Raw genomic sequence first — 26074 nt, 5'->3', positions numbered from 1 at the left:
CCTGTGTCTCCAAAGGAACTGCAGATGCTGGAATCTTGAGCAATACACACAAAGCGCTGGAGTAACTTCAGACTAAAGAAGGGTTCCAAAATGAAACGTCGCCTATCCATGTTCTCCAGAGATGCTGCCTGACCCTCTGAGTTACTCCCGCACGTTGAGTCTTTTGCACAAATGGATCTGTTGGGAGCAAGTGATGATACGATGTGTGACTTCCGACCACCGCTGCTGTCAAATGCAGTGTAGACAGGGCTAATGTTCTTAAAATTCTGCATGTTATCACATCATGATGGAATGTTCAAATACGGGGAATAAGACAGCCCACGGAATATTTCCTCATATCTGTCACACTGCAGAAATCTACAGCTTTGCAGCCAGCATGGGAAGGGTTAAGTGGGCTGGAGCTGGAGGGAGGGACGATGCTGCTCCCACCCACTCTCGCTGAGAGCAGTCCCGACTGCATTCATTACTGCTGCTGTGCCAGATCGCTGGGCTGGAGCGCAACGCTGTGGTACAGGGAGCCCGCAATGCTGTCTCCCGCTCTGTGATCCTGGACTGAGAGCTTCGTGTCCACTCCGTACACAGACCCCCGCCGGCCTGAGGGGTGATCGTACACTCCACACCTCGGTACAACATGCCAACCTTCCCTCTCTCCACCCAGCCGACAAGGTAAGATCACCGTGTGTCTTCTCTCATCCAGCCCCGCTCGCTACTTCTCTTCCTTCTTTCCGACCACTCTCTTTCCGAGCCCAGGTCAATGAATTGAAACTTAATCTCATGACTGAGTAGCAGGAATGCAGGGCTTGCTGCGATTTTCCCCTCAGCTGAGTTAGAAAGTCTCTCGTCTCTCCGTCAGTTTTAGTCTGACAATCCCACCTCCCCCTCTCCCACATCAATCCACCCAACACTGCAGCAGCTAATGGTGCTCCTAATCGCAAGCATCTGACGGCGCAGAGCAAACTCCGCTCAAAGCCCTTGGGCAGAATTTAATAACAAATAAATGAGACAAAAATAATTTCAGGCTTCAACTGATGGAGCGCAGGTCCCAATGTGCAACACACAGTGTACACGGGTCAGTGTGTGACACAGTTTATACGGGTCAGTGTGTGACAGTGTACACGGGTCAGTGTGTGACAGTGTACACGGGTCAGTGTGTGACACAGTGTACACGGGTCAGTGTGCGACACAGTATACAGGCCAGTGTGTGACACAGTGTACACGGGTCAGTGTGTGACAGTGTACACGGGTCAGTGTGTGACACACAGTGTACAAGGGTCAGTGTGTGACACAGTGTACACGGGTCAGTGTGCGACACAGTATACAGGCCAGTGTGTGACACAGTGTACACGGGTCAGTGTGTGACACAGTGTACACGGGTCAGTGTGTGACACTGTACACATGGGTCAGTGTGTGACACAATGTATACAGGTCAGTATGTGACACAGTGTACACGGGTCAGTGTGTGACACAGTGTATACGGGTCAGTGTGTGACACTGTACACATGGGTCAGTGTGTGACACAGTGTATACAGGTCAGTGTGTGACACAGTGTATACAGGTCAGTGTGTGACACAGTGTACACAGGTCAGTGTGTGACACAGTGTACAAGGGTCAGTGTGTAACAGTGTATACAGGCCAGTGTGTGACACAGTGTACACAGGTCAGCGTGTGACACAGTGTACACGGGTCAGTGTGGGAGCACACAGGTGTGGACAGTGTTTACACTTACCGGCCTGGGTTTATGCCTGTGTAACTGGGCAGCGTGATCACTGCATGTCCAGAGGCAGCTGCCTTATTCATCGGGAGGGCACTCGGATTTATGAATGGAGTTTGTTTTTATTCCACAGAGTTAAAAAAATTAAGATAGAGATAGTGAAGGAACTGGATGATCTGGAATTACCACCTGCGCTGCTGTGAGTCATTCTGTTGAGACGGCGCGATTCTGCTGGCCAGTCATAGTGCTCCCCCACTGTATAACGAGCAGCGACACACACACACACCCTTTCAGCAACAAAGCCCACAGTGGAAGGGCAGAGATTTTTGTAATTACATCTCAGAAAATATCCACTAATCTGCTATGGGGAACCTGAGGAAATGGTGGTTATGAGAAAATATGCACTGTCGTAGAGAGAGTGACCCTGTGCCCACACACGGCAGCAACCTCCCCCCCACCAGTGCCCACACACAGGGCAGTGCCCCCCCCCAGTGCCCACACACAGGGCAGTGACCCCCCCCCCAGTGCCCACACACAGGGCAGTGCCCCACCAACCCCCAGTGCCCACACACAGGGCAGTGCCCCACCAACCCCCAGTGCCCACACACGGCAGCGACCCGTCCCACCAGTGCCCACAAACAGCGCAGTGACTCCCCCCCCGTGCCCACACACAGGGCAGTGACCCCCACCTCCCCAGTGCCCACACAGGGCAGTGACCCCCCCCCCCAGTGCCCACACACAGGGCAGTGACCCCCCCCCCCCTAGTGCCCACACACAGGGCAGTGACCCGTCCCAGTGCCCACACACAGGGCAGTGACCCCCCCCCAGTGCCCACACAGGGCAGTGACCCCCCCCCCCCCAGTGCCCACACACAGGGCAGTGACCCCCCCAGTGCCCACACACAGGGCAGTGACCCCCCTAGTGCCCACACACAGGGCAGTGACCCCCCCCCCCCAGTGCCCACACACAGGGCAGTGACCCCCCCTAGTGCCCACACACAGGGCAGTGACCCCCCCCCAGTGCCCACACACAGGGCAGTGACCCCCCCCCCCCCCAGTGCCCACACACAGGGCAGTGACCCCCCCCCCCCAGTGCCCACACACAGGGCAGTGACCCCCCCCCCAGTGCCCACACACAGGGCAGTGACCCCCCCCCCCAGTGCCCACACACAGGGCAGTGACCCCCCCCCCCCCCAGTGCCCACACACAGGGCAGTGACCCCCCCCCCCCCCCCCAGTGCCCACACACAGGGCAGTGACCGTCCCCAGTGCCCACACACAGGGCAGTGACCCCCCCCTAGTGCCCACACACAGGGCAGTGACCCCCCCCCCCCTAGTGCCCACACACAGGGCAGTGACCCCCCCCCCCCCAGTGCCCACACACAGGGCAGTGACCCCCCCCTAGTGCCCACACACAGGGCAGTGACCCCCCCCAGTGCCCACACACAGGGCAGTGTGACCTTCTCCCCATGGTCACTCCCCCACAGACAGAGCAATGAGTGATCCTTTCCCCCAGCGACGGGGTGGTGAGAAGGGTCATTCTGAAGCATATAATGCAGGCTGTGATCACAGACCCCTAGTTATAGTTTTGGTACTGTGGAGATTTTTCTTGGCAACAAAATGCATGTGAGAGAACCTTTTTATAAACAGGGGATATTGTTTCTGTGCTGTTGATCCGGATGCAGTGATATGTTAGGCAGGGGTGTAGCCCAGAGCTGCAGCCTGTCAGCAGCGGAGGCCAGTCTGTGGACAGGAGCACTTGGAATGGCGAAGGTAAACAAGCCCCCAGTGATGGGCATTTAATTAAAAAGTGCAGAGCTCGACAGGAACATCTCTCCCTTGCCTGGAGGCTTGGGATGGATTTGGTGTGTGGCTGTAACCCAGGAGTGACCCGCGCAAAGGTCAGGCTGCCTTTGACCAGCATTGCCTGAGGGAAGAATGTCAGAAATCAGAGGAAAACCTGGCTGCTGCCGTGATTCCGGTCTGGCAGCGAGACACAGAGCGAGCTCCCACTCCCAGCACAGGGCCAGCAGACAGCAGCTCCCACTCCCAGCACAGGACCAGCACACACCAGTTCCCACTCCCAGCAGAGGACCAGCACACACCAGCAGACAGCAGCTCCCACTCCCAGCACAGGACCAGCACACACCAGATCCCACTCCCAGCACAGGACCAGCACACACCAGCAGACCGCAGCTCCCACTCCCAGCACAAGACCAGCAGGCACCAGCCCCCACTCCCAGCACAGGACCAGCAGACACCAGCTCCCACTCCCAGCACAGGACCATCAGAGACCTGCTGCCATGAGACACCAGCTCCCACTCCCAGTACAGGGACCCAGCTCCACCTCCCCAGTGCACTGCTGCTGAGTTTATCTCCACTGTCTGCCCCAACCCCTCTCACTCTGTCACCCAATCACCATCTCCCTCCGAGCTGTGAATGTACTCCACTGATAAACAAATGCACAAAATGCTGGAGTAACAACGGGGCAGGTAGCAAGCATCTTTGGAAGACGTGGAAAGGCAACATTTCGGGCCGGGACTCTAATTCATGCTCTTGTGTTCCTATTTTTTCTGCAGTTTGTTTGTGTCTACATATTTTCACTCAAGTCACACTGTCACTCCCTGCCCTAGAGTCCTTCATTAAACATAAACAGGCTAAATACTTAGAAATCTTATTCCCCACAAACCAAAATCCTCCACAAACTCACTTTTTGGACAAATTTATTGAACAAATATGGGCGGCAAAGTGACCATCAATCATCCGTTCACAATAGTACCGTGTTATCCCACTTTCTCATCCATTCCGTACATACTAGGGGCAATTTACCGAGACCAATTAACCTACAAACCAGCACATCTTTGGGATGTGGTAGGAAACTGGTGCACACGGAGGAAACCCACGTAGTCACAGGGAGAAAGTCCAAACTTCAAACAAACATCGCCTGAGGTCAGACACAAAAAGCTGGAGTAACTCAGTGGGTCAGGCAGCATCTCTGGAGAGAAGGAATGGGTGACGTTTCGGGTCGAAACCCTTCTTCAGACTGATGTCAGGGGAGGGGGCGGGACAAAGATAGGATGTAGTAGGAGACAGGAAGACTAGTGATTACTCATTCCTTCTCTCCAGAGATGTTGCCTGACCCGCTGAGTTACTCCAGCATTTTGTGTCTACCTTCGATTTAAATCAGCATCTGCAGTTTACTTTCCTACACATCTCCCCTGAGGTCAGGATCGAACCTGGGTCTCTGGTGCTGTGAGGCAGTGGCTCTACCTGCTGCACCACCCTGTGATCCAGTGAATTCTCTCTATCACATCCCAAAACCAGAGACATAGTCCCAACGCAAAACAATGTCTGTCCTTTCTCTCTGCCTGACCCGCTGAGTTCCTCCAGTACTTTGTGTTTGCTCAACATGGGCGGCACGGTAGCGCAGCGGGTAGAGTTGCTGCTTTACAGCGAATGCAGCGCCGGAGACTCAGGTTCGATCCTGACTACGGGTGCTGCACTGTAAGGAGTTTGTACGTTCTCCCCGTGACCTGCGTGGGTTTTCTCCGAGATCTTCGGTTTCCTCCCACACTCCAAAGACGTACAGGTATGTAGGTTAATTGGCTGGGTAAATGTAAAAAATTGTCCCTAGTGGGTGTAGGATAGTGTTAATGTGCGAGGATCACTGGGCGGCACGGACTTGGTGGGCCGAAAGGGCCTGTTTCCGGCTGTATATATATGATATGATGATATGATTCCAGCACCTGTCTCTCCAATTCCCCCCCCTCCTGTATCCACCTATCACTTCCCCCCCCCCCCATACCTCTCGATTCCAGGTTTCTCCGACCTACCCCATCAGTATGAAGAAGTGGCCCGACCCAAAACATGGACTTGTCCATTTCCCCCCACAGATGCTGCATGACCCGTTTCTCCAGCACTCTGTTATTTGTGCTATCTAGGTAGACCATATCATACATGAGTTGGAGGTTGTACACAAGAGAAAGTATATACAGTGCAGAATATGGTGTAACAGTTACAGAGAAAGTGCAGATTAAAAAAGGGCAAAGGCCACAGCGAGGTAGCTTGGGTGATTGGGAATCCATCCTTAGTCAATGGGAGGACGGTTTAGCAGCCTGATAACAACAGGAAAGAAGTTGCTCCTGAATCTGGTGGTATGTGCTTTCGAGCCTTTGCATCTTTTGCCAACGAGAGAAAGGGGAATGACCGGCATGTGAGTGGTCCTTGATTATGTTGGTGGCTTTCTCGAGGTAGTGTAAAGTGTCGATGGAGACAAGGGGCTGGACTCTGGTCTGTGATGGTCTGGGCTATGTCCACAACTCTGCAATTTCTTGTGATTTTGGGCAAAGTTATTCCCAAACCAAGCTGTGATGCATCCCGATAGGATGTTTTCTACGGGCATCTGTAGACGTTGGTAAGAGTCGGTGGAGACATGTGAATTTCCTTAGTCTGCTGAGCTTTCATGTGCCTCATTAACCAACTCGTTAGGATTCTCGTCATCAAGCCAGCACTGACCCCCAGGCCCATCCTCCGGCCCGCACTGACCCCCAGGCCCATCCTCTGGCCAGCACTGACCCCACAGGCCCATCCTCTGGCCTGCACTGACCCCCAGGCCCATCCTCCAGCCCGCACTGACCCCCAGGTCCATCCTCTGGCCAGCACTGACCCCCAGGTCCATCCTCTGGCCAGCACTGACCCACAGGCCCATCCTCTGGCCAGCACTGACACACAGGCCCATCCTCTGGCCAGCACTGACCCACAGGCCCATCCTCTGGCCAGCACTGACCCAGCCAGGTCCATTCTCTGGCCAGCACTGACCCACAGGCCCATCCTCCGGCCCGCACTGACCCCCAGGTCCATTCTCTGGCCAGCACTGACCCAGCCAGGTCCATTCTCTGGCCAGCACTGACCCCACAGGCCCATCCTCTGGCCAGCACTGACCCAGCCAGGTCCATTCTCTGGCCCGCACTGACCCCCAGGCCCATCCTCTAGCCAGCACTGACCCCCAGGCCCATCCTCTAGCCAGCACTGACCCCCAGGCCCATCCTCTGGCCAGCACTGACCCCAGCCAGGCCCATCCTCTGGCCAGCACTGACCCCAGCCAGGTGCTTCCCTCAGCACAGTCACAGAATAAAACAGCACCCCTGATCTTTGCTGTATCAGTAGAGGACTCGGGTAATGACACTAACCCTTTGTAAAACACTGGCTAGGCTTCGGATGCATTTCTGGTCTCCCTTTTTGATTTAGGTTTATTATTATCACATGTACTGAGGTACACTGAATAGCTTTATTCTGCCTGCTATCCAAACAGATCAGATAACTCTATACACAAGTATAATCAAGTCAAACTCACATATAATTGTGGAAAATGCAGAGTGTACAATATAGTTTTCAGCATTGTAGAGCACTAGCTCCAGAGACAAAGTTGAGAGGGAAAGATAGATCAGCCATGATTGAATGGCGGAGTGGACTTGATGGGTTGAATGGCTTAATTCCACTCCTATAACCCGTGAAAAAATTAGCCCCTCGGGTTCCCATTAAATCTTTCCCTCTCACCTTAAACCTATGTTCTCTGGTTCTAGATGCCCCTACTCTGGGTAAAAGACTGTGCATTCAGGAATAAACAGAAGGAGATGTTGAGGGTGGTTTGAAAGGATGGAGGAGGATTGTGTGGGAAGAAGCAAACCCTGGCATGGAGTGGAGGGGGGTGATGGCCCAGGGACTGTACATCGCATTGCACTCAGCTCCCAAATTCCTCTGGTGTCCTACTCCCGTCAGACCGGAGAGCCGAGGAAGGTCTGCAGCGCAGTGAAAGGCAGCATTTCACGTTACAGCAAACATCTTGAACTCATCCCCCGGACAAATAAGCTCAGGCAGTGTTGTCTTACCCTGAAGCGTGGCGCCCGGTCATGTTGGTTTTGGAAGGAACCTGGGTTTGGGAGGCGTGGGGCAAACCCCGCTCCTGGCAACTCACAAAGCCCCCAGCTGGGCCACACGGTCTGTCTGAACTGTGACCCCTCCCTATCAAACTAACCCTGCCAGACCGCATTGGCCTGCCAGAGTCCAGGGAGCCCTCACCACTGACTCCCTGCAGAGAGCAAGGTTGCCCCATCACACATGTGTGTGTGTGAGCGTGTGTCCGTCTGCGTGTGGGGGTGTGTGTGAGCGTGTGTCTGTCTGTGTGTGGGGGTGTGTATGCGTGTGTCTGTCTGTGTGTGGGGGTGTGTATGCGTGTGTGTGAGCGTGTGTCTGTCTGTGTGTGTGGAATTCATTGCCACAGACGGCTGTGGAGGCCAAGTCCATGGATAATTTTAAAGCAGAGATCGACAGTTTTTTGATTAGTAAGAGTGTCAGAAGTTATGGGGAGAAGGCAGGAGAATGGGATTGAGAGGGAAAGAAAGGTCAACCATGACGGAGTGGCAGAGTAAACTTGATGGGCCAAATGGCCTAATGCTGCTCCGAAAATTTATGAAATTCAGCAGGTTCACCTCTGGGTGCTGAGTGGATAGTAATCACTAGATTACCCCAGACACTGGAACCAAGAAGTGGAGGCAGAGTCGGGGTGGACCATGTGAAAGTGAGAATCGGCAGCAAAGATGGTGGACGGTTTTAGTACGGTGCAAGTGCAAAAACAGGAAGCAGCCTGATGCCACCGTGGATATCCCAGAAAAGGTGAGGCAGGGGGGGCACACGGATCTGAAACCAGGTTTTACAAACCCACATAGACAGGCGCAGCTTTGACCCGGCAGATTCCCATCACCTTCAATTTAGAGTCAGGCAGCACGGAAACAGGCCCTTCATCCCAACTTGTCCAGCGACCCAAGATGCCCCATCCATGCTGGTCCCACCTGCCTGCATTTGACCCATATTCTTCTAAACCTTTCCTATCCATGAGGAAGAACCTTTTCAGTCAGAGGGTGGTGAAGGTGTGGAATTCTCTGCCTCAGAAGGCAGTGGAGGCCAGTTCGTTGGATGCTTTCAAGAGAGAGCTGGATAGAGCTCTTAAGGATAGCGGAGTGAGGGGGTATGGGGAGAAGGCAGGAACGGGGTATTGATTGAGAGTGATCAGCCATGATCGCATTGAATGGCGGTGCTGGCTCGAAGGGCTGAATGGCCTACTCCTGCACCTATTGTCTATTGTCTATTGTCATGTACCTGTCCAAATGTCTTTGTTCCTCTCACCTCATTCATTACTCCCTAGGTCCAATTGATCTTTTTGTGTCAGTCTGTGCATTGACTTTGATTTTTTCATCCTGGGAGAAAGGTTCTGACTATTGTTAGGATCTATGATGGGGCTGTCCACTTTATAAGAGACTTGTTGAGTTGGAGACAGTCTAGATTGTGTCATAAGGGCATAATGTGTGAATGAGGGGGTGATGGGGATGTGTGAATGAGGTGTGAATGAGATGGACCTATTTCTTCCAGAGGGGGAAGGTAGAATGACAAGAAGGGAGTTGAGTGGTGGGGAAGGGTTGAGGTAGGAAATCCCTGGATGAGTGCTGCACTGCTACAAGCTGAGTGCAGGGAATGGGAACAGGAATGGGTCTACGTAACCATAAGGAGTTAGCACAGAATGGTGGGGTGAGTGGCCTCCAATGTGGACTCTCAGCTACAGCAATGCTAAATCCTCACACATTTCAAAATGTGAGCAGCCACAGGCTCACACCAAGAGGTAACTAGCTCAACTTCCGCTTTTACAGTCCAACAGATGTGCTGATATTTTCAATTCCATCTTGGGTTTGAGACAAAAATGAATTTAACAAAAACAGCTAATTATACTGTTGGGAGGAGTGATATAAATCTGGCCCACCATTCCACAGAGGTAAAGAGGTGGAGGGGGAGAGAGAGACAGAGCAGGAGAGAGGGAGACGGGGAGAGGGAGACGGAGCGGGGAGAGGGAGACGGAGGGGAGAGATGGAGACGTAGGGGAGAGAGGGAGGGAGAGAGAGAGACGGAGGGAGAGAGAGACAGAGGGAGAGAGAGACAGAGGGAGAGAGAGACAGAGGGAGAGAGAGAGAGAGGGAGAGAGAGAGAGACAGAGGGAGAGAGAGAGAGAGAGACGGAGGGGGAGAGAGGGACGGATGGGGGAGAGAGAGACGGAGGGGGAGAGAGGGACGGAGGGGGAGAGAGGGACGGAGGGGGAGAGAGGGACGGAGGGGGAGAGAGGGACGGAGGGGGAGAGAGGGACGGAGGGGGAGAGAGGGACGGAGGGGGAGAGAGGGACGGAGGGGGAGAGAGACGGGGGAGACAGAGAGAGGGAGACAGAGAGAGGGAGACAGAGAGAGGGAGACAGAGAGAGGGAGACAGAGAGAGGGAGACAGAGAGAGGGAGACAGAGAGAGGGAGACAGAGAGAGGGAGACAGAGAGAGGGAGAGGGGAGAGTGGGACAGAGAGAGGGGAGAGTGGGACAGAGAGAGGGACAGGGAGAGGGGAGAGAGGGACAGGGAGAGGGGAGAGTGGGACAGAGAGAGGGGAGAGTGGGACAGAGAGAGGGGAGAGTGGGACAGAGAGAGGGAAGAGTGGGACAGAGAGAGGGACAGGGAGAGGGGAGAGAGGGACAGGGAGAGGGGGACAGAGATAGGGAGAGGGGGACAGAGAGAGGGACGGGGAGAGGGACAGAGATAGGGAGAGGGGGACAGAGAGAGGGAGGGGGACAGAGAGAGAGGGACGGAGGATAGAGAGGGAGGGACGGGGAGTGGGAGAAGGGGGGGAGGGGGAGAGGGGGGAGGAGGAGGGGGGGAGAGGAGGAGGAGGAGGAGGAGGAGGGGGGGTAGGAGGGGGACAGGGAGGGGGACAGAGAGAGGGACAGAGAGAGGGACAGAGAGAGGGACAGAGAGAGGGACAGAGAGAGGGACAGAGAGAGGGACAGAGAGAGGGACAGAGAGAGGGACAGAGAGAGGGACAGAGAGAGGGACAGAGAGAGGGACAGAGAGAGGGACAGAGAGACTCACAGGGGGAGGCACACAGAGAGAGACAGAGACACAGAGAGAGACAGAGACACAGAGTAAAACAGACAGAGTGACAGAGAGACAGAAACAGAGACCGTATGAGAGACAGACAGATAGAGAGAGAGAGTGTCTCAGTGGCCGGAGTGGTCCCAGTTGCTGTCTGCCCGTTGGTCAGCCGGGGATGGGCAGGGTGCCGTGGAATGCAGCTCCGTGTGAGGAGGGGCTGTGGGAGAGAGCATGGCTCCCGCTGAGACAGAGGAGGTGGCTCTCTGCCCGCTCCCTGTTACACAGGGCTCTGGGAACTCTCTGTCTCAAATGCACTTTTTATTAATTCAGCCTGTTGCAGAACATTCCTCCTCCCCAGCATTCCCTGATGTGGTCTGGAAATAGTACAGAATGAATCAAACTGCTCTAAAAATACTCTTTATGGAGAGAACATTCCCCAAAGCTGACCTTCCCTCCCCTCCCCCCCACTCCTCCCTCCCTTCCTGTCAGCACTGCCTGGGGCTGAGGTGGGGGATAAGAAGAGAGGCTCCCTCCCCTAACCCGCACGACAACCAGGCTGATGAAAGCCGTTGGCCTATCCACTATCCACCAACTGGCCCCTCCCACCCCGTCCTCAATAGACAATAGGTGCAGGAGGAGGCCATTCGGCCCTTCGAGCCAGCACCACCATTCAATGCGATTATGGCTGATCATTCTCAATCAGTACCCTGTTCCTGCCTTCTCCCCAAACCCCCTGACTCCGCTATCCTTAAGAGCTCTATCTAGCTCTCTCTTGAAAGCCTCCACTGCCTTCTGAGGCAGAGAATTCTACAGATTTACAACTCTCTAACTGAAAAAGTTTTTCCTCATCTCTGTTCTAAATGGCCAACCCCTTATTGTTAAACTGTGGCCCCAGGTTCTGGACTCCCCCAACATTGGGAACATGTTTCCTGCCTCTAACATGTCCAACCCCTTAATAATCTTATAAGTTTCAATAAGATCCCCTCTCATCCTTCTAAATTCCAGTGTATACAAACCTAGTCGCTCCAGTCTTTCAACATACGACAGTCCCACCATTCCGGGAATTAACCTAGTAAACCTACGCTGCATGCCCTCAATAGCAAGACCTCCTCTCCACTGCTCCCACCCTCCCCTCACCCTCTCTCCCTGCTTCCTCCCCACTGTCCTCACTCACCCCTCCCCACCCACTCTCTCCTCCCCCACTCCCCTCTGCCTCCTCCCACTGTCCCATCCCCCCTTGCAGCCACCACTCCCCCCTCAGAGAGAGAGGGGGAGAGTGAGGGGGAGAGCGAGGGGGAGAGTGAGAGGTGAGAGGCAGTGAGTGGGAGAGAGAGACAGTGAGTGTGAGTGTGAGAGAGAGACAGTGAGTGTGAGAGAGAGACAGTGAGTGTGAGAGAGAGACAGTGAGTGGGAGAGAGAGACAGTGAGTGGGAGAGAAAGACAGTGAGTGGGAGAGAGAGACAGTGAGTGGGAGAGAGAGACAGTGAGAGGTGAGAGACAGTGAGACACAGTCTAACAGACAGGATCTCCCCCCTCCTGCGCTGCTGTAAGTGCCGACACAGGAAACTGCAGATGCAGGAATCTGGAGCACAAATCAAAGTGCTGGAGAAACTCAGCAGGTCAGGCAGCATCTGTGAAGGGAATACAACATTTTGGCTCAGTACCCTCTGATCAATCTGAAGAAGGGTCCTGACCTGAAACGTCACCTGTCGATTTCCTCCACAGATGTTGCCCGACTCGCCGAGTTCCTCCAACACTTTGTGTTTTGTGCAACGGAACTATCCACACATTGAAGTTGATCCTTTTTAACAAATCTTTTGCAACTTGAGCAACTTTAATTTTTCCCTCATTAAGAGATGAACGAATGGGTTCAGAGTGCATGGGGGGCTGACATTGAAGCCATTTGTTGCCAGTGGCCCCATACCAATCGTTCCTGTAACGTGATAAAAAGGAGCTGCAGATGCTGGTTTCTACCAAAGATAGACACAAAGTGCTGGAGTAACTATACATGGTGACTCTTTGCATACTTTGTGTATGCTATGCAAAAATAATTTCACTGTGACATGTCAAATGTGATAATAAAGAATCAATCAGTCAACAGCGGGTCAGGCAGCATCTCTGGTGAACATGGAAAGGTGATGTTTCGGGTTGGGACTGAGTTAATGTCTGAAGGCTCCCGACCTGAAACGTCACCTATCCATGTTGTCCGGAGACACTGCCTGACCCGCTGAGTAACTGCAGCACTGTTTGTCTCGCTCCTGTAATATGTCCTGTGTTGCTTTGCCCGCAGGGAGGTGCCCTGGTACGGACTGTGGGTTCTGGTGCTGCTGACTGAACTATCCTGTGTGGTCTGCTGCCCGCCCAAGTGCAGCTGCGAAGTTGCGGGTTCACTGTGGTGCATCAAGACTGGCCTGTCCGCCATCCCCCAGCGCATCCCACCCAAAACCTCCAGCATCTACGCCTTCGAGAACGCCATTGTCACGCTGCGCAGCGAGGACTTTGCCGGCCTCCAGGAGCTCAGGCTTCTCCACCTCTCACACAACAAGATCTCGCGGCTGCCCCAGCTGGTCTTCCAGCCACTCACCCTCCTCTCCAACCTGGACCTGAGCTCCAACCAGCTCACTGAGATTGCCAATGACACGTTCGCTGGTCTGAGGGACCTCGAGCGCCTGTACCTGCAGAGGAACAGGATCGCCCACATCCAGGCGGCCGCCTTCCAGGGCTTGGTCAGGCTGGTGGAACTTAAGCTGCAGGACAACCAGCTCCACCGCATCCCACCACTGCAGCTGCCCACTCTCCTGCTCCTGGACCTCAGCAGGAACAGCATCCCGGCCGCCCAGCTCAGCTCCATCTCCGTGCCTGAGCTCGAGTCGCTGGGCTTGGCGGGCTTGGGGCTGGGCACCATCGACGAGGGGATGTTCAAGGGCATGGGGAGCCTCCAGGAGCTGGACCTCTCGGACAACCAGCTGGTGGGCGTGTTGGCTGCACTGCAGGACCTGGGAGGATTGACCTCACTCAGCCTGCGGGGCAACAACCAAATCTCCCATCTGCGGAGCCATGACTTCCAGCACCTCAGGGCCCTGCAGAAGCTCGACGTCAGCGGCCTGAGTCTCACGACCATTCCCCAGGGCTTCTTGGACCTCTTCCCCAAACTCCGCAGCCTGGCTGCTGCCGAGAACCCCTATAACTGCGTGTGCCAGCTGGGCTGGCTGGTGATGTGGGCACGGGCCAATACACCTCTCCTCCAGAGGCACGCCGAGACCCGCTGCCACTTCCCACCAGCCTTGTCTGGCAGACCTCTGGTGGGGCTGTCTCTGGGGGACATGGGTTGCCCCACCACCAGCTCCCCCGTTGGCCGAACCACCATCCCCTGGCACCCAGCCACCACGGGGATAGGCCCGACGCTGGGTACTGGACCAACGATGGCACCGGGCCGATCCTCGCCCTTCGGGGGCAGGGTGACCTCTGGAGCCACTGAAACCACGGGCATCGAGAGGGAGAGACCCTGCCTGTCCACGGACTGCCTCAACGGTGGCACCTGCCAGACAGACAGGAGCGGGCACCGGGTCTGCCAATGCCAAGCTGGTTTCCATGGGGCCCTCTGCCAGATGGGGAACAATGTTCTCGATCTCCAAAGTCCTGACAAAAGGCTGGTCAACATCAGCCACATAACCAGCACGTCCGTCACATTGGAGCTGGCAGGTTTCAGACTGGCCCCCGCCTACTACAAGGGCCTGCGGCTGACCTACAGGAACTGGTCGGGCCCTGACCCACGGCCAGTCTCCCTCAACATCCCCACCTCCCTGCAGGCCTATAGTATCAGGGGACTGCGGCCCAACTCCACCTACCAGCTGTGCGTGGGGGCGCTGGGGGAGAGCGAGGCCAGGGAGGGGCCCTGCACCGTGGTACAGACGATGCCCGCCGCCCAGCTGGCTCCCTTCGTCCATGACATGGCCCCGGGTCTGAGCGGCATACTCTGGCCGGCCCTGGCGGGCACATTACTGATCGCACTACTGGCCACTACTGCCCTTTGCTACTACCGCAGAAAGCGCATCAAGAAAAGCTCAACACCAGGACAGGATCTGGAGGGGATCAGGCCCTGTCTCCAGGAGGGGCCCATCCCCCCCGATGAGTCGAAGGAAGCGGAGTGCCTCGCTCTGCAGAGCGGACTGCCCTTAATCCAAGAGCCCGAAAGCAACGGTCCCATTGCCTTATGACCCTCAATTCCAGACCTGAACTCAGCTGTGATAATCTGCTTCAACCAAAGCCCCTCCCCACAACCAGGGGCCGCATGCATGGTCTCCCACTCCAAGTATATCCAGCAACTTCCGGGCCTTGTTAACCCAGTCCGGGATTTCCATACCACATACTGCAGTCCAGGATCCTGATGAAAGTCGAGTCATAGGGAGGGATTCTGGCTTCCAATGCATGGCTCTTTATATCACTGTGGCCACCCTTGCCATTCAGACACTTCTCAGCGTGCATCAATACGTGGCATTCCATGGCCTGGTGCACGCCAGCCCCGGCCGGTACTGACCAATATAAACTTGCCCTTGCATCACCTGAGGGTGCCACACAAGGGGACAGAATGGCCACATGCACACCCACTACCTAAGCCCACCCATTAACTACTGTAAATTGCCACACATTGTATGTATTTGTAAGCAAATAAATATTTTTCTACAGAACAGATATCTGGCTGCGTTTTCCTTGTTACAGAATCGAGCCTCGGCTGCAGGGAATGGCATAGAGGGAGGGAGAGGGAAGAGTGCGGGAGCTAGGAGCAGAGTTACAAAGCCCACAATGACTCGGGGGACAGTTAACTACTGGCACAAGGAACTGCAAATGCTGGTTTACAAAAAAAGACACACAGTGCCGGATTAACTCAGTAGGTCAGGCAGCATCTCTGGTGATGTTTCAGGTCGGGATTGTTCTTCAGCCTGAAGACCCGACACATCACCTATCCATGTCCTCCAGAGATGTTGCCTGAGCCGTTGGGTTACTCCAGCACTGTGCACCTGTGAAAGACTAGTCTATTCAGCACGGGGACAGCCTCGAGTTATCACAGGAATTTCAAAGGCACATCCTCCCTCCCTCCCTCCAACACTGGGTCCAAGCAACATAGGTCTGCAGATTTATAGATTTCTGAAGCACAGAACCACAAGCAAAGGAAGGAGGAAGAGTGAGAGAGGGTGCAAGGTCATCTCTACTCCAAAATGTGGGCTGCAAGCTGTAACTTCTCAAGTGTGTGTGGCGGGCTGATTCAAAGCAGCCCTGTGAACCCTGCATTATAGTAAGGCAGTCATGCCATGCATGGGGGATGATAAATGTCAGAGAGCCCGTCCTGGCTGACATCAGACACTGAACAGGGGCAAGGGGGGAGAGATAAGGAAACAGCATAACATTGAGTCAGGGAGGAAATATAACCTTGCTTCGATATGACTCCCTTCTAAGCTTCAGCATTCCACCATCAATGCAAGACCGTCTGTAGTCACTGAAGTAACAGAGGGAGTGCAATAGCCCAGCCTGTGCACAGTAGACTCCCCCTAAAGCCCATGTGGTAACGCAGAACTGATGCACGGTCTCGAGCAATGAACTATGACCAGTTTTGGGTCCCATATCTGAGGAAGGATGTGCTGGCATTGGAGATGGTCCCGAGGAGGTTTACAAGAATGATCCCGGGGATAACTGGGTTAATGTATGAAGAGCATTTGACAGCACTGAGCCTGTACTTGCTGGAGTTTAGGACGATAAAGGGGGGATCTTATTGAAACCTACTGAATAATGAAAGGCCTGGATAGAGTGGACGTGGAGAGGATGTTTCCCCCAGTAATGGGAGAGTCTAGGACCAGAGGGCACAGCCTCAGAATAAAAGGACGTATCTTTAGAATGGAGATGAGGAGGAAATTATTTTGCCAGAGGGTGGTGAATCTGTGGAATTCATTGCCACAGATGGCTGTGAAGGCCAAGTCATTGGGTATTTTTAAAGCAGAGATTGATGGGTTCTTGATCAGCAAGGCTGTCAAAGGTTACGGGGAGAAGGGAGGAGAATGGGGTTAGAGGGGAAAAATAGATCACCCATGATTAAATGGTGGTAGACTGGATAGTACAAATGGCCTAATTCTGCTCCTATATCCTGTGGTCTTATGGGCCTGAAACATCAGCTTGCATGTCCTGCCTCCACAGATGCTGCTTAACCTGCTGAGTTCTTCCAGCATCATCTTCCTGCTGAGTTCTTCCAGCTCCTTATTTACTAGCACAGCATGATGAATGAATATCCACTTGGCCACTGGGACAAGAGGGAAAAAAAATTGGGGGGGGATGTTTGTAACTTAATTACCCAAAACAGGAGAATTCAATAATCATACCATTGGGTTATAAGCTACCCAAGTGGAAAGAGGTTTTAAGGAAGGTACAGAGACAGATGCCCAGCTCCTTGGTTGAGCCAATCACTGCCAGCCACCCTGGGCCTACTGCGATAAACTTCTGACTACAGCCTCACTGAGAAAGCTTCAGTGCTCTGACCTGCAACCAGAAAGGCAGGTGCTACTGGTTTTCAGACTGAAGGAGGGTTCCGACCCAAAACGTCACCTATTCTTTTTCTCCAGAGATGCTGCTTGATCCGCTGAGTTACTCCACCAATTTGTGGCAATCTTAGGTGCTACTAGGATGCAGCTATGCTTTTGTTTTGTGTATGTGTTGTCACAGAGACCAGGCCCAAGGCACAGCAACGGAGAGGGCCGACTCTTTAATAAAACACCTGCATTCCATGGGAAGGCAACGGTTACAGACTCAGAGCAAAGACAAGGGAAGTTATTAATAGGATTAACAGTGGCCTGATTTCAGACCTTGTTAATGAGATTATTTAAATAGCTCACACAGCCCAGTTGCCCCACACAAGCCCCAGCCCCACACAAGCCCCAGCCCCACATTAGGCAGAGAATACTGAAACCAGCTGAGATTATTTCATCCTCTGAATAGCATTGTTCTGATCTGTTTCTAGGGCAGATCAGATGAGAAAATACTTCCCTAGATGCTGCACAAAAAATGATTTGCAGACAGAATTTGATACCACTGCCTTAGGAACCATTAGAACCAAATGTTTACTGGAGAGGTAGTTTTAAGGATACATTTAATTAATATATTGTTGAAAACAGTTAAAGCTAATGATAAAAGATTTTTTCTAACAGCTAAAACTCCATTAGTAAAAAATAGATTACTGCCGTTTGCTTGGAATAATCAAATATTACAAGTCTGGGAACAGAAGGGTATTAAACATATGGGAGATTGCTATGAAGGTATAATTTTTTGACATTTTCTCAATTGAGAAACAAATATCAAATTCCAGGGAATAATATTTTTTTCTATTATCAATTACAATCTTATTTAAGGGAAAAGTTAGATAATTCAATGTTTTTATTTCAAATTAAAGGAATTGAATCCCTGATTCAGGGCAAGGGAACTAAAAAAATTATATCTTTAATGTATAAATTGTTACAAAAATCTAGTCCAAAGACAGGAATTCAAAAATCAAGACAAAGATGGGAAACAGATCTGAATATTAGCATTGATGAACCAAATTGGGAAAGATTGTGTTTAGAAAGTATGAAAAATACTATTAATGTGAGATATAGTTTAGTACAATACAATTTTTTACATCAACTATATTTAACTCTGAAAAAATTAAACAATTTAAATCCAAATTTACCTGAAATTTGTTTTAGTTGCAACCAGGATGTGGGTACTTTTTTACACTCCACATGAGCATGTCCTAAGGTAACTCCTTTTTGGAAAGACCTAAAAAACTTTTTGGAACAATTGATGAATAAGACCATACCATTGGATTCAAGGTTGTTTTTATTGGGAGATACTAAAGGAATATTACCAAGATTAATTTTAGATAAATATCAGGAAAGATTTCTCAAAATAGCAATAGCAATAGCAAAAAAATGTGTGGCGGTCACTTGGAAAGATCACAATGAAATAAGAATTGCAAGATGGTATGCAGAAATGCATAGTTGTATCCCATTAGAAAAAGCTACTTATAATCTGAGAGATAAATATGATTTATTTTTGAAACTTTGGAACCCATTCACTTTAAAACTAGGATTAAGAATTGGAAATATTTAATTTCAGGATTGTTTTGATACCCCTAAAAAGAATTTAATAAGAAATTAGCCGGAAGTGTTTCCTTCTTGTCTCCAGGTTCCCTTCTTTCTTCTTTCTTTCTTTTTCTTTCCTTTTTTAATTTTTTTTATTTCTTTATCTTTCTTCTTCTCCTTTTTCCTCTTTTTTCTAACTGGGGGGTGGGGGGAGGGGGGTTGTGGGTGGGGAGATAATACAGAACAATACAGGTATAATCGAATTTAAAGGTATAATCGAATTTATAATGTAGGTACCATCGCGTACTATGAGTTCATACATGTATTTGTTTTGTTCAAATTTATATAAAATAAATTTTTTTTAAAAAGGATCTTAAACAAGGAGATTTAGAGTTATTCAGCAGAGAAATAAACCCATCGGCCCATCACATCCATGTTGGCCTTTTTGCCCATCTCCATTAATCCCATTTTGCCTGCAATAGGGTAGTATTTGTCTATGCCTTGCCCATTTAACAGTCTTAATGTCTCTTACTAAATCCGACTCCACCATTTCTTCCTGAATCGCATTCCTGATATCAATGACTTTCTATGTACTAAATCTACCCCTCAGACCTCCTTTAAATCTGCTCCTACCTTAAACCTATGCCCTCTTGTCTTTGATATCCATCCCATTGATAAAGGATTCAGATTATCTCTCCTGTGTTTGCTCATAATCGTATACACTTCTATTAGTACTGAGAGAGTCACCCATTCCTTCTCTCCTGAGATGCTGCCTGACCTGCTGAGTTACTCCAGCATTTTGTGATACACATCTATTAGGTCACTCCCCTCCCCCCAGCCTCCTTCACTCTGGGAAAAATAAACTCAGCCTATCCAATCTCTCCCCCTCCAATCCAAGCAACATCCTGGCGAATCTCCTCTGAACTCGCTCTCTAATCCACCTCCATCCTTCCGATAGTGTGGCAACCAGAAATGGACACAATACTCCAAATGGTAAAAGTGCAAAATAACCTCCCAAGGTTAATATTCTATGCCCCAACCGAAGAAGGCAAGTACACCATACATCCCCTTCACCGCCCTACCCAGAGGTGCTGCCACTCTCAGGAAACTATGGACAGACCCCATGGGACTCTGTTCATCAACATTTCCTGATGCTCCACTATTTACTGTCTATACCCTAGCCCTATTTTATGTCCTAAAATGCATCGCCTCACACTGGTTGGGTTTATATTCCATCTGTCTACTCTCCTCCCAACTTTCCATCTGATCCACACCCTGGTGAGGCTCTAGCCAACCTTCCTCACTATCCACAACACTATCAGCTTCTGTGTCATTCACAGATTTACTCATCGTTCCTTCTACCTTCACATCCAAGCTCTCAGCTCTGATCCCTGTGGCACCCGGCCGGTCACAGGTGAAAGCCTCCTTCCACCAGTACCCTCTATCACCAAGCCATTGTAGATCCAATTAGCAAGCTTGGATCCCATGGCCTTAACCTTTCTGGACCATACTGGCAGGCTGGACCTTATCCAATTTTAAGGGAAAGTTTATAAGAGATGCGTTTTTTTCACACAGAGTTGTGGGTGCCTGGAACGCACTGCCAGGGATGATGGTGGAGGCAGATAAGATCATGGTTTTTAAGACGCTTTTCGATAGGCAGATGGATATGCAGGGAATGAAGAGAAAAGGATCACGTGCAGGCAGAGGAGATTAGTTTAACGGCTCTAAGTTCGGATCAGACATTGTAGGCCAAAGGGCCTGTTCCTGTGCTGTACTGTTCTAGGTAGAAGCAAGGAACTGTAAATGCTGGTTTACAAAAAGACACAAAGTGCTGGAGTAACTCAACGGGTCAGGCAGTATCCCTGGAGCATCCCATGTTGCCTGACCGACTGAGTTACTCCAGCACTTTGTGTCAGTACTGCTCTATTCTCGATGCCTCACAACAATCCATGTACACAACAATCACTACCTTGCTTTCATCAATCTCCTCAAGTTACCTCCTCAAAAAACTCAACCAAGTTAGCGATGCAGCATTTCCCTTGTGTCGAGCCATGCTGACTCTCCCCAATCAGCCCCTGCCTTCCCTGATACAAAGCTGACCAGTCTGTACCATAGATTCATACGGCACAGAAACCCGAGGCACAGTGGTTTAGTGAGGAGGTCCAGAGGCCGACACTGCCCAGTCCTGCTACATGTGTGAACACAGAATCTGCTCCTTGCTCCCTCCACTCCAGTTCCCTCTTCGTTTAGAGGAAAATGAGCCAGTGGGCAAATGGACTAGGGTGGATAGGGCATCTTGGTCGGCTGGGATGAGTTGGGGCGAGGGGCCTGTTTCTGTGCTGGGTGATTCTGTGACTCGCTCTGCTGACCCTCTCACAGCCTTTCATTTACCTCGAGATGGATCAGATACAGGGTGGTGTTGAAGTGAAACGTTTCTCCTCACACTGGGGCCATTGTCTGCACACAGCTGGCACTGGTTTGCCCCCGGGCTGCACACCTGATTTCTATTTCATAATCTGGAGTATTTTTCAAATGCCAATAATTAAAACCAAGAAGCCTGCAATTGTGCTGTTTCAAGGATTAGTTCAGGAATTTCCATGAATGCTTAAACCTGTTCTGAAAATGAAGGATCTTTTTACATTGATTACAAACCCTGCTGTACAAGAATTTCTTGCTGAAATAGTTTAAAGAAGCAACTCTTTTGGGACCATACTTCCCTAGGGCGTTTCTGAAAAGTGCTTCTCAAAATAAACTGTTGGTGATTGGTTTCAGATTCTTCAGCTGGCATTCATCAAGCCAGTCACCGCTCAAAACACCACTCCGCCATTTTAGGGGTCATGTCTCAATCTGCCTTCAGGGACCATCTCACAATCATAGGTCAGAACAGACCGGCACATCACCCAAGATAGACACAAAAAGCTGGAGTTACTCAGTGGGACAGGCAGCGTCTCTCTGAACATTTCTGAAGAAGGGTCCCGACCCGAAACATCACCCATTCCTTCTCTCCAGAGATGCTGCCTGTCTTGCTGAGTCACCACAGCTTTTGTGTCTAAACCAGCAACTGCAGCTCCTTCCAACACATCACCTCTCTATTCTCAGTACTCTAATAGAGTTAGAGGATAATAAACGACTGAAAAGACACCAGAGGTATGGATTATCTTCAAAGACTTGACCACCTGACAATTCCTTCTTCTCCCTGCTCCAGGCAGGCAAAACATACAGAGACTTGAACCGGGCACCACCAGACTCAGGAACAGCTTCTTCCCCTCTGTTATCAGGCTTCTGAACAGTCTTTCCACGTTAGGATACTGTCCAATCCACCTCTAATCCTTTTCGGATTTTGGAATTTGTCCACGGAATGGTTGACACAAGGAACTGCAAATGCTGATGTACCAAAACAAATGTATCAGAGTAACAGGCAGCATCTCTGGAGAATATCAAAATGTCCCCTATCCGTGTTCTCCAGATGCTGCCTGGCAAGCTGAGTTACTCCAGCGCTCCAGTGTCTATGGAACTGTTGCGCCACAATGCTGAGAATTACTGTATATACTGCACTCTGTAACTTCCTCTTTATTCTACCTATTGTACTTGAGTTTGACTTGATTGTATTTGCATGTAGTATTACTTGATCTGAGTGGAGAGCATGCAAAACAAAGCTTTCCACTGTACCTAGGTGCACGTGACAATAATAAACCTAAAAGTTTGATATTTGCCAAATTTATGGGAATTATCTTCATTTCAATGCAAAGCAGAAAAGAGGGAATGACCAAGATACATCCCCAATCTCAGTACATAAATGAGTTAAAGGTTAGCGCTCTGACTATATGGCAGAGCTAATTGTCAACTAATCTCAATACATAATAGTTTGGGGTTATTCAAAATAGGGCAGAGTCAGAGGTCACCTCCCAATGGTTTATTATTGCCATGTGTACCGAGGTAGTCAAAAGCTTTTGTTTGCGTGTGATCCAGTGAAATCAGATCACACTACACACGAGTACAATCAAGCCAATCACAAGTACAACGGGAAGTGCAGAGAGAAAAATACCAGAATGTAGAGTATCGTGTTACAGCGTTGTAGAGTTGCAATTACAGGAAAAAAAGTGCAACAACAGCAAAGGGGTAGGTTGGAAGACTGTGACTACACTTCAGTTTGTGGGATGACCGTTCAGTAGTCTGTCAGCACTCGAGGATATTGCCAGGACATGAAGGCCTGAGCCACAGGGAGAGGTTGGGCAGGCTCGAACTTTATTTCTTGGAGTGCAGGAGGCTGAAGACTGATCTTATTGAGGTGTGTAAAATCAAGAGGGAACAGAACACTCCATGACTTTGTATCGTTTTTAAAGAAACAGACATCTTCCTGAGCGAGCAGGTGGCACCAGAGTTGATATCTCACCTGATATTACCCCTCCAACTCAGAGCAGCAGGAATTGGTTGATTAACATGTTTCGTGAACTGCCCACACACTTTATCTCAAAAACTTATAGAATTAATCATTTGGTTGGCACTGTGATGCAGCGGGTAGAGCTGCTGTCCCACAGCGCCACAGACGCAGGTTCGATCCTGACCTTGGCTGCTGTCGGTGTGGAATTCTCCCTGTGACCGCGTGGGTTTCTTCCGGGTGCTCCGGTTTCCCCCAACATCCCAAAGACATGTAGGTTTTTAGGTTCATTGCCCCTAGTGTGTAGTGAGTGAATGCAAAAGTGGGATAACATAGAACTAGTGTGAACGGGTGATCAATGGTTGGCATGGACTCAGTAAGCTAAAGGGCCTGTTTCCATGCTGTATCTCCAAACTAAACTAATTTGTTTCTCCTTTTGTCTTTTTAAAGAAGAATGCATTGTAACCCAGTAACCTTGTTTAAATTCAGAAAGATTATTTTAATTTATGTAATACACAAGTGAAATATTTGGATTATGGTGAACTGTAGATGAAATTGTATTCAAATGAGAGCCTGGGGACGATTTACCAAGAAAACCCCTGAAGGCTCGTTCATTCATTCAGCTGCACATTAATTCAATAGACCGAGATAGTCATACAACATCAAGGCTGAGAACAGGATCTCAGGGATACTTTGCAACCACATAGACCTGTTATTTCTTTGATATGACAAAAGGTAAACATACAAGATACCACCTCCTTGCTCAAGGTTCCCAAAATACACGAGCTGTACCAGAAGTCTGAGACACTTAACAGGCGTGTGTGTGTGTGTGTGCGCGCGTGCATGCGGCGTGTGTGTGTGTGTAGGCTTCAACCTTTCACACAGTTGCTCATCATATGTCTGAACGGATATTTCTATTTAAAATATTTTTGTCCCAATATAAACAGCCTACATTCTCTGTATGGTTTTGTCAGCTTTGTTAACATTTGCTGCTCCACATTCTGAAACTTTTAACAATTTGCTGTTGGGTTGTTGATCTGCAATTCTCACAGATATCAACAAGACAAAATAATCTTTAACTAGATAAGGTGGGCATGCGTTGTTGTGGGGGTGGAAAGTATTGATCAGACTGTGGCATTGAGACACACAACAGACAAGGCTTGTGTTGGCGAAACTATTTGTTGCACAAAATATTTTGTGGGGGTTGCTGAGGCGGCCAGGGTCAGGTACGCAGAGTTTGTGGCGGCTGGTTTATTCTTTACTCCAAAACTAAGGTTGTTTTCATTTATACTTGAAGTTTCCAACATTCCCCACTATAAAATGTATTCACGATGACTCAGTTACTAGTTTCATCCACTGTCTTGCAAAAGCTCACCTGGAAAACAGGCATCCCTTCCCAACGGGTCCATTTTATATCACTATTGCAGCACATTCAGAGCCAGTCAAGTAAACCTAAAACATCTCCTTGAAACGAATTCTCTCCCCTACTGCCCTGCTCCTTGGCCACTTGCAATACTTTCCTTTTTAGGCCGGAAGGAGGTAACTAAGTGGAATATCGCAGGGATCAGTTCTTGGCCCCGCATTGCTAACTATTTACATTAATGACCGGAAAGAACGGTGTACACGGTTTCCAAATTTGCCGATGATATGAAAATAGGTGGGAGGGCGATAAGGATACTGGGATTCCGCAATGGGATTTCGACTAAGTGAGTGGGCAGGTGACTGGCAAATGGAGTTTAATGTGGGAAAGTGTATGTTCATTGACTTTGGCAAGAGAAATCAGAAGGTACATTATTATCCAAATGGAGTGAGACTGCAATGAGTGAAGTACAGAGGAAAGGAGAGGCCACCGATCCGGCCCCTTCTCGTCCCCCAAAGACCAGGAAGATGGAGCCAGCAATGGCGGGCGAGGAGCGAGGCCGGTAGGAGAGGAGAGGGAACCATGGTCTGGGCTACCGTGCCCTCAGTCAGCTGTAGAAGGCACCCCCGTGGAATAACGGTGGATGAGCGAGGAGAGGGACGAACCATCCAAGGAAGGAGATGGCTGGAAGCCTGCAACAGTCTGGGACTTGCCTGGTACGGGCACCACACATAACAACTAAAGTGTGGACTTTGAAAATGGGGCCAAAACATGGCACCTCTTGCGGGCGGGCTCAGCAGACTGCTTTTGTACACTTGCTAATCGGCAGTGGGGGACTGACAATACTCTACTGTACTGTTGTAAGAAAAATAATTTCACTGTGTTAGCACTTTGCACATATGACAATACAAACACCATTGAGGGATGAGGTGTTCCAATACAGAAATCACAGCAAACTAGCAGGTAGGTCCAACAGATCATTAAAAAGGCAGATGGACTTTGGCTCCATACATTGGGGCTGGAGTTTAACAATAGGGGGATTGCATGCAAGGTCGTACAGTCAAAGGGTGTGACTCACGGAGTCACTCAAGCCATCTGGAGGACATGGCAGCTTCCGGCATACACTAGCAATACATGCAACACATGCGTTCTTACCTGGAAACAACCGCCAAAATGGCCAATTATTGTGCTCTAAAAAATGGGGAAGCTGGAGGATCCGGCGGAGGAAGAGGAACCGGGATAAGGGCTGCAAAGCCCGCGGATGCAAGAAGCAGCTGGGAAGACGTCTGGCCAGCCGGCGGGAGAAACGCGGCCAGGAAGGAAGGCAGGAGAGCAAGGCCGAGAAGCAGAGGGCCGCCGACCGGGGGGAGAAGAGGAGGAGGAAAAGGAGGAAAGGACAGGGTTAAGCGAGCTGGGAGAAGAGCAGTGGGAAGAACCTGAGCTGAGGGGCCTGGAGTGTCTGCAGGGGCAGAAGCAGCAAGCGCTGGAGGTCGGCGACCGGTCTTGGAGGAGGAGGCAGTGGAAGAGGAGGAGGAGCAGAGTGTCGAGCCCGGAGGAGCCGGGGAGAGGCC

The 26074-nt window shown here is 50.6% G+C and overlaps 2 protein-coding genes across 3 annotated transcripts in view; one reads left to right on the top strand and one right to left on the bottom strand.

Moving 5' to 3' along the window:
- Positions 1-26074, bottom strand: part of coro7 (coronin 7) — an 80876-nt gene that overhangs the window by 32562 nt on the left and 22240 nt on the right. The gene's annotated exons all lie outside the window — the stretch shown is intronic.
- On the top strand, positions 482-15351 carry vasnb (vasorin b). Its single transcript, XM_078418527.1, has 2 exons — positions 482-666; positions 12954-15351. Exons 1-2 carry the CDS (start codon positions 632-634, stop codon positions 14878-14880), a joined length of 1962 nt encoding a protein of 653 aa, XP_078274653.1. The 5' UTR covers positions 482-631; the 3' UTR covers positions 14881-15351.

Source organism: Rhinoraja longicauda, chromosome 21 (genome assembly GCF_053455715.1).
Source record: "Rhinoraja longicauda isolate Sanriku21f chromosome 21, sRhiLon1.1, whole genome shotgun sequence".
Taxonomy (NCBI): Eukaryota; Metazoa; Chordata; class Chondrichthyes; order Rajiformes; family Arhynchobatidae; genus Rhinoraja; species Rhinoraja longicauda.
Note: the sequence above shows the minus strand (reverse complement) of the source record. Positions and strands in the feature narration are given on the sequence as shown.

What these genes read in the sequence shown, in the direction of transcription:
- vasnb (XM_078418527.1), top strand. Translation starts at nt 632, where the DNA reads ATGCCAACCTTCCCTCTCTCCACCCAGCCGACAAG. An exon ending in CTCTCCACCCAGCCGACAAG is followed by an intron (nt 667 to 12,953) that starts GTAAGATCACCG and finishes CTTTGCCCGCAG; the next exon opens with GGAGGTGCCCTGGTACGGAC.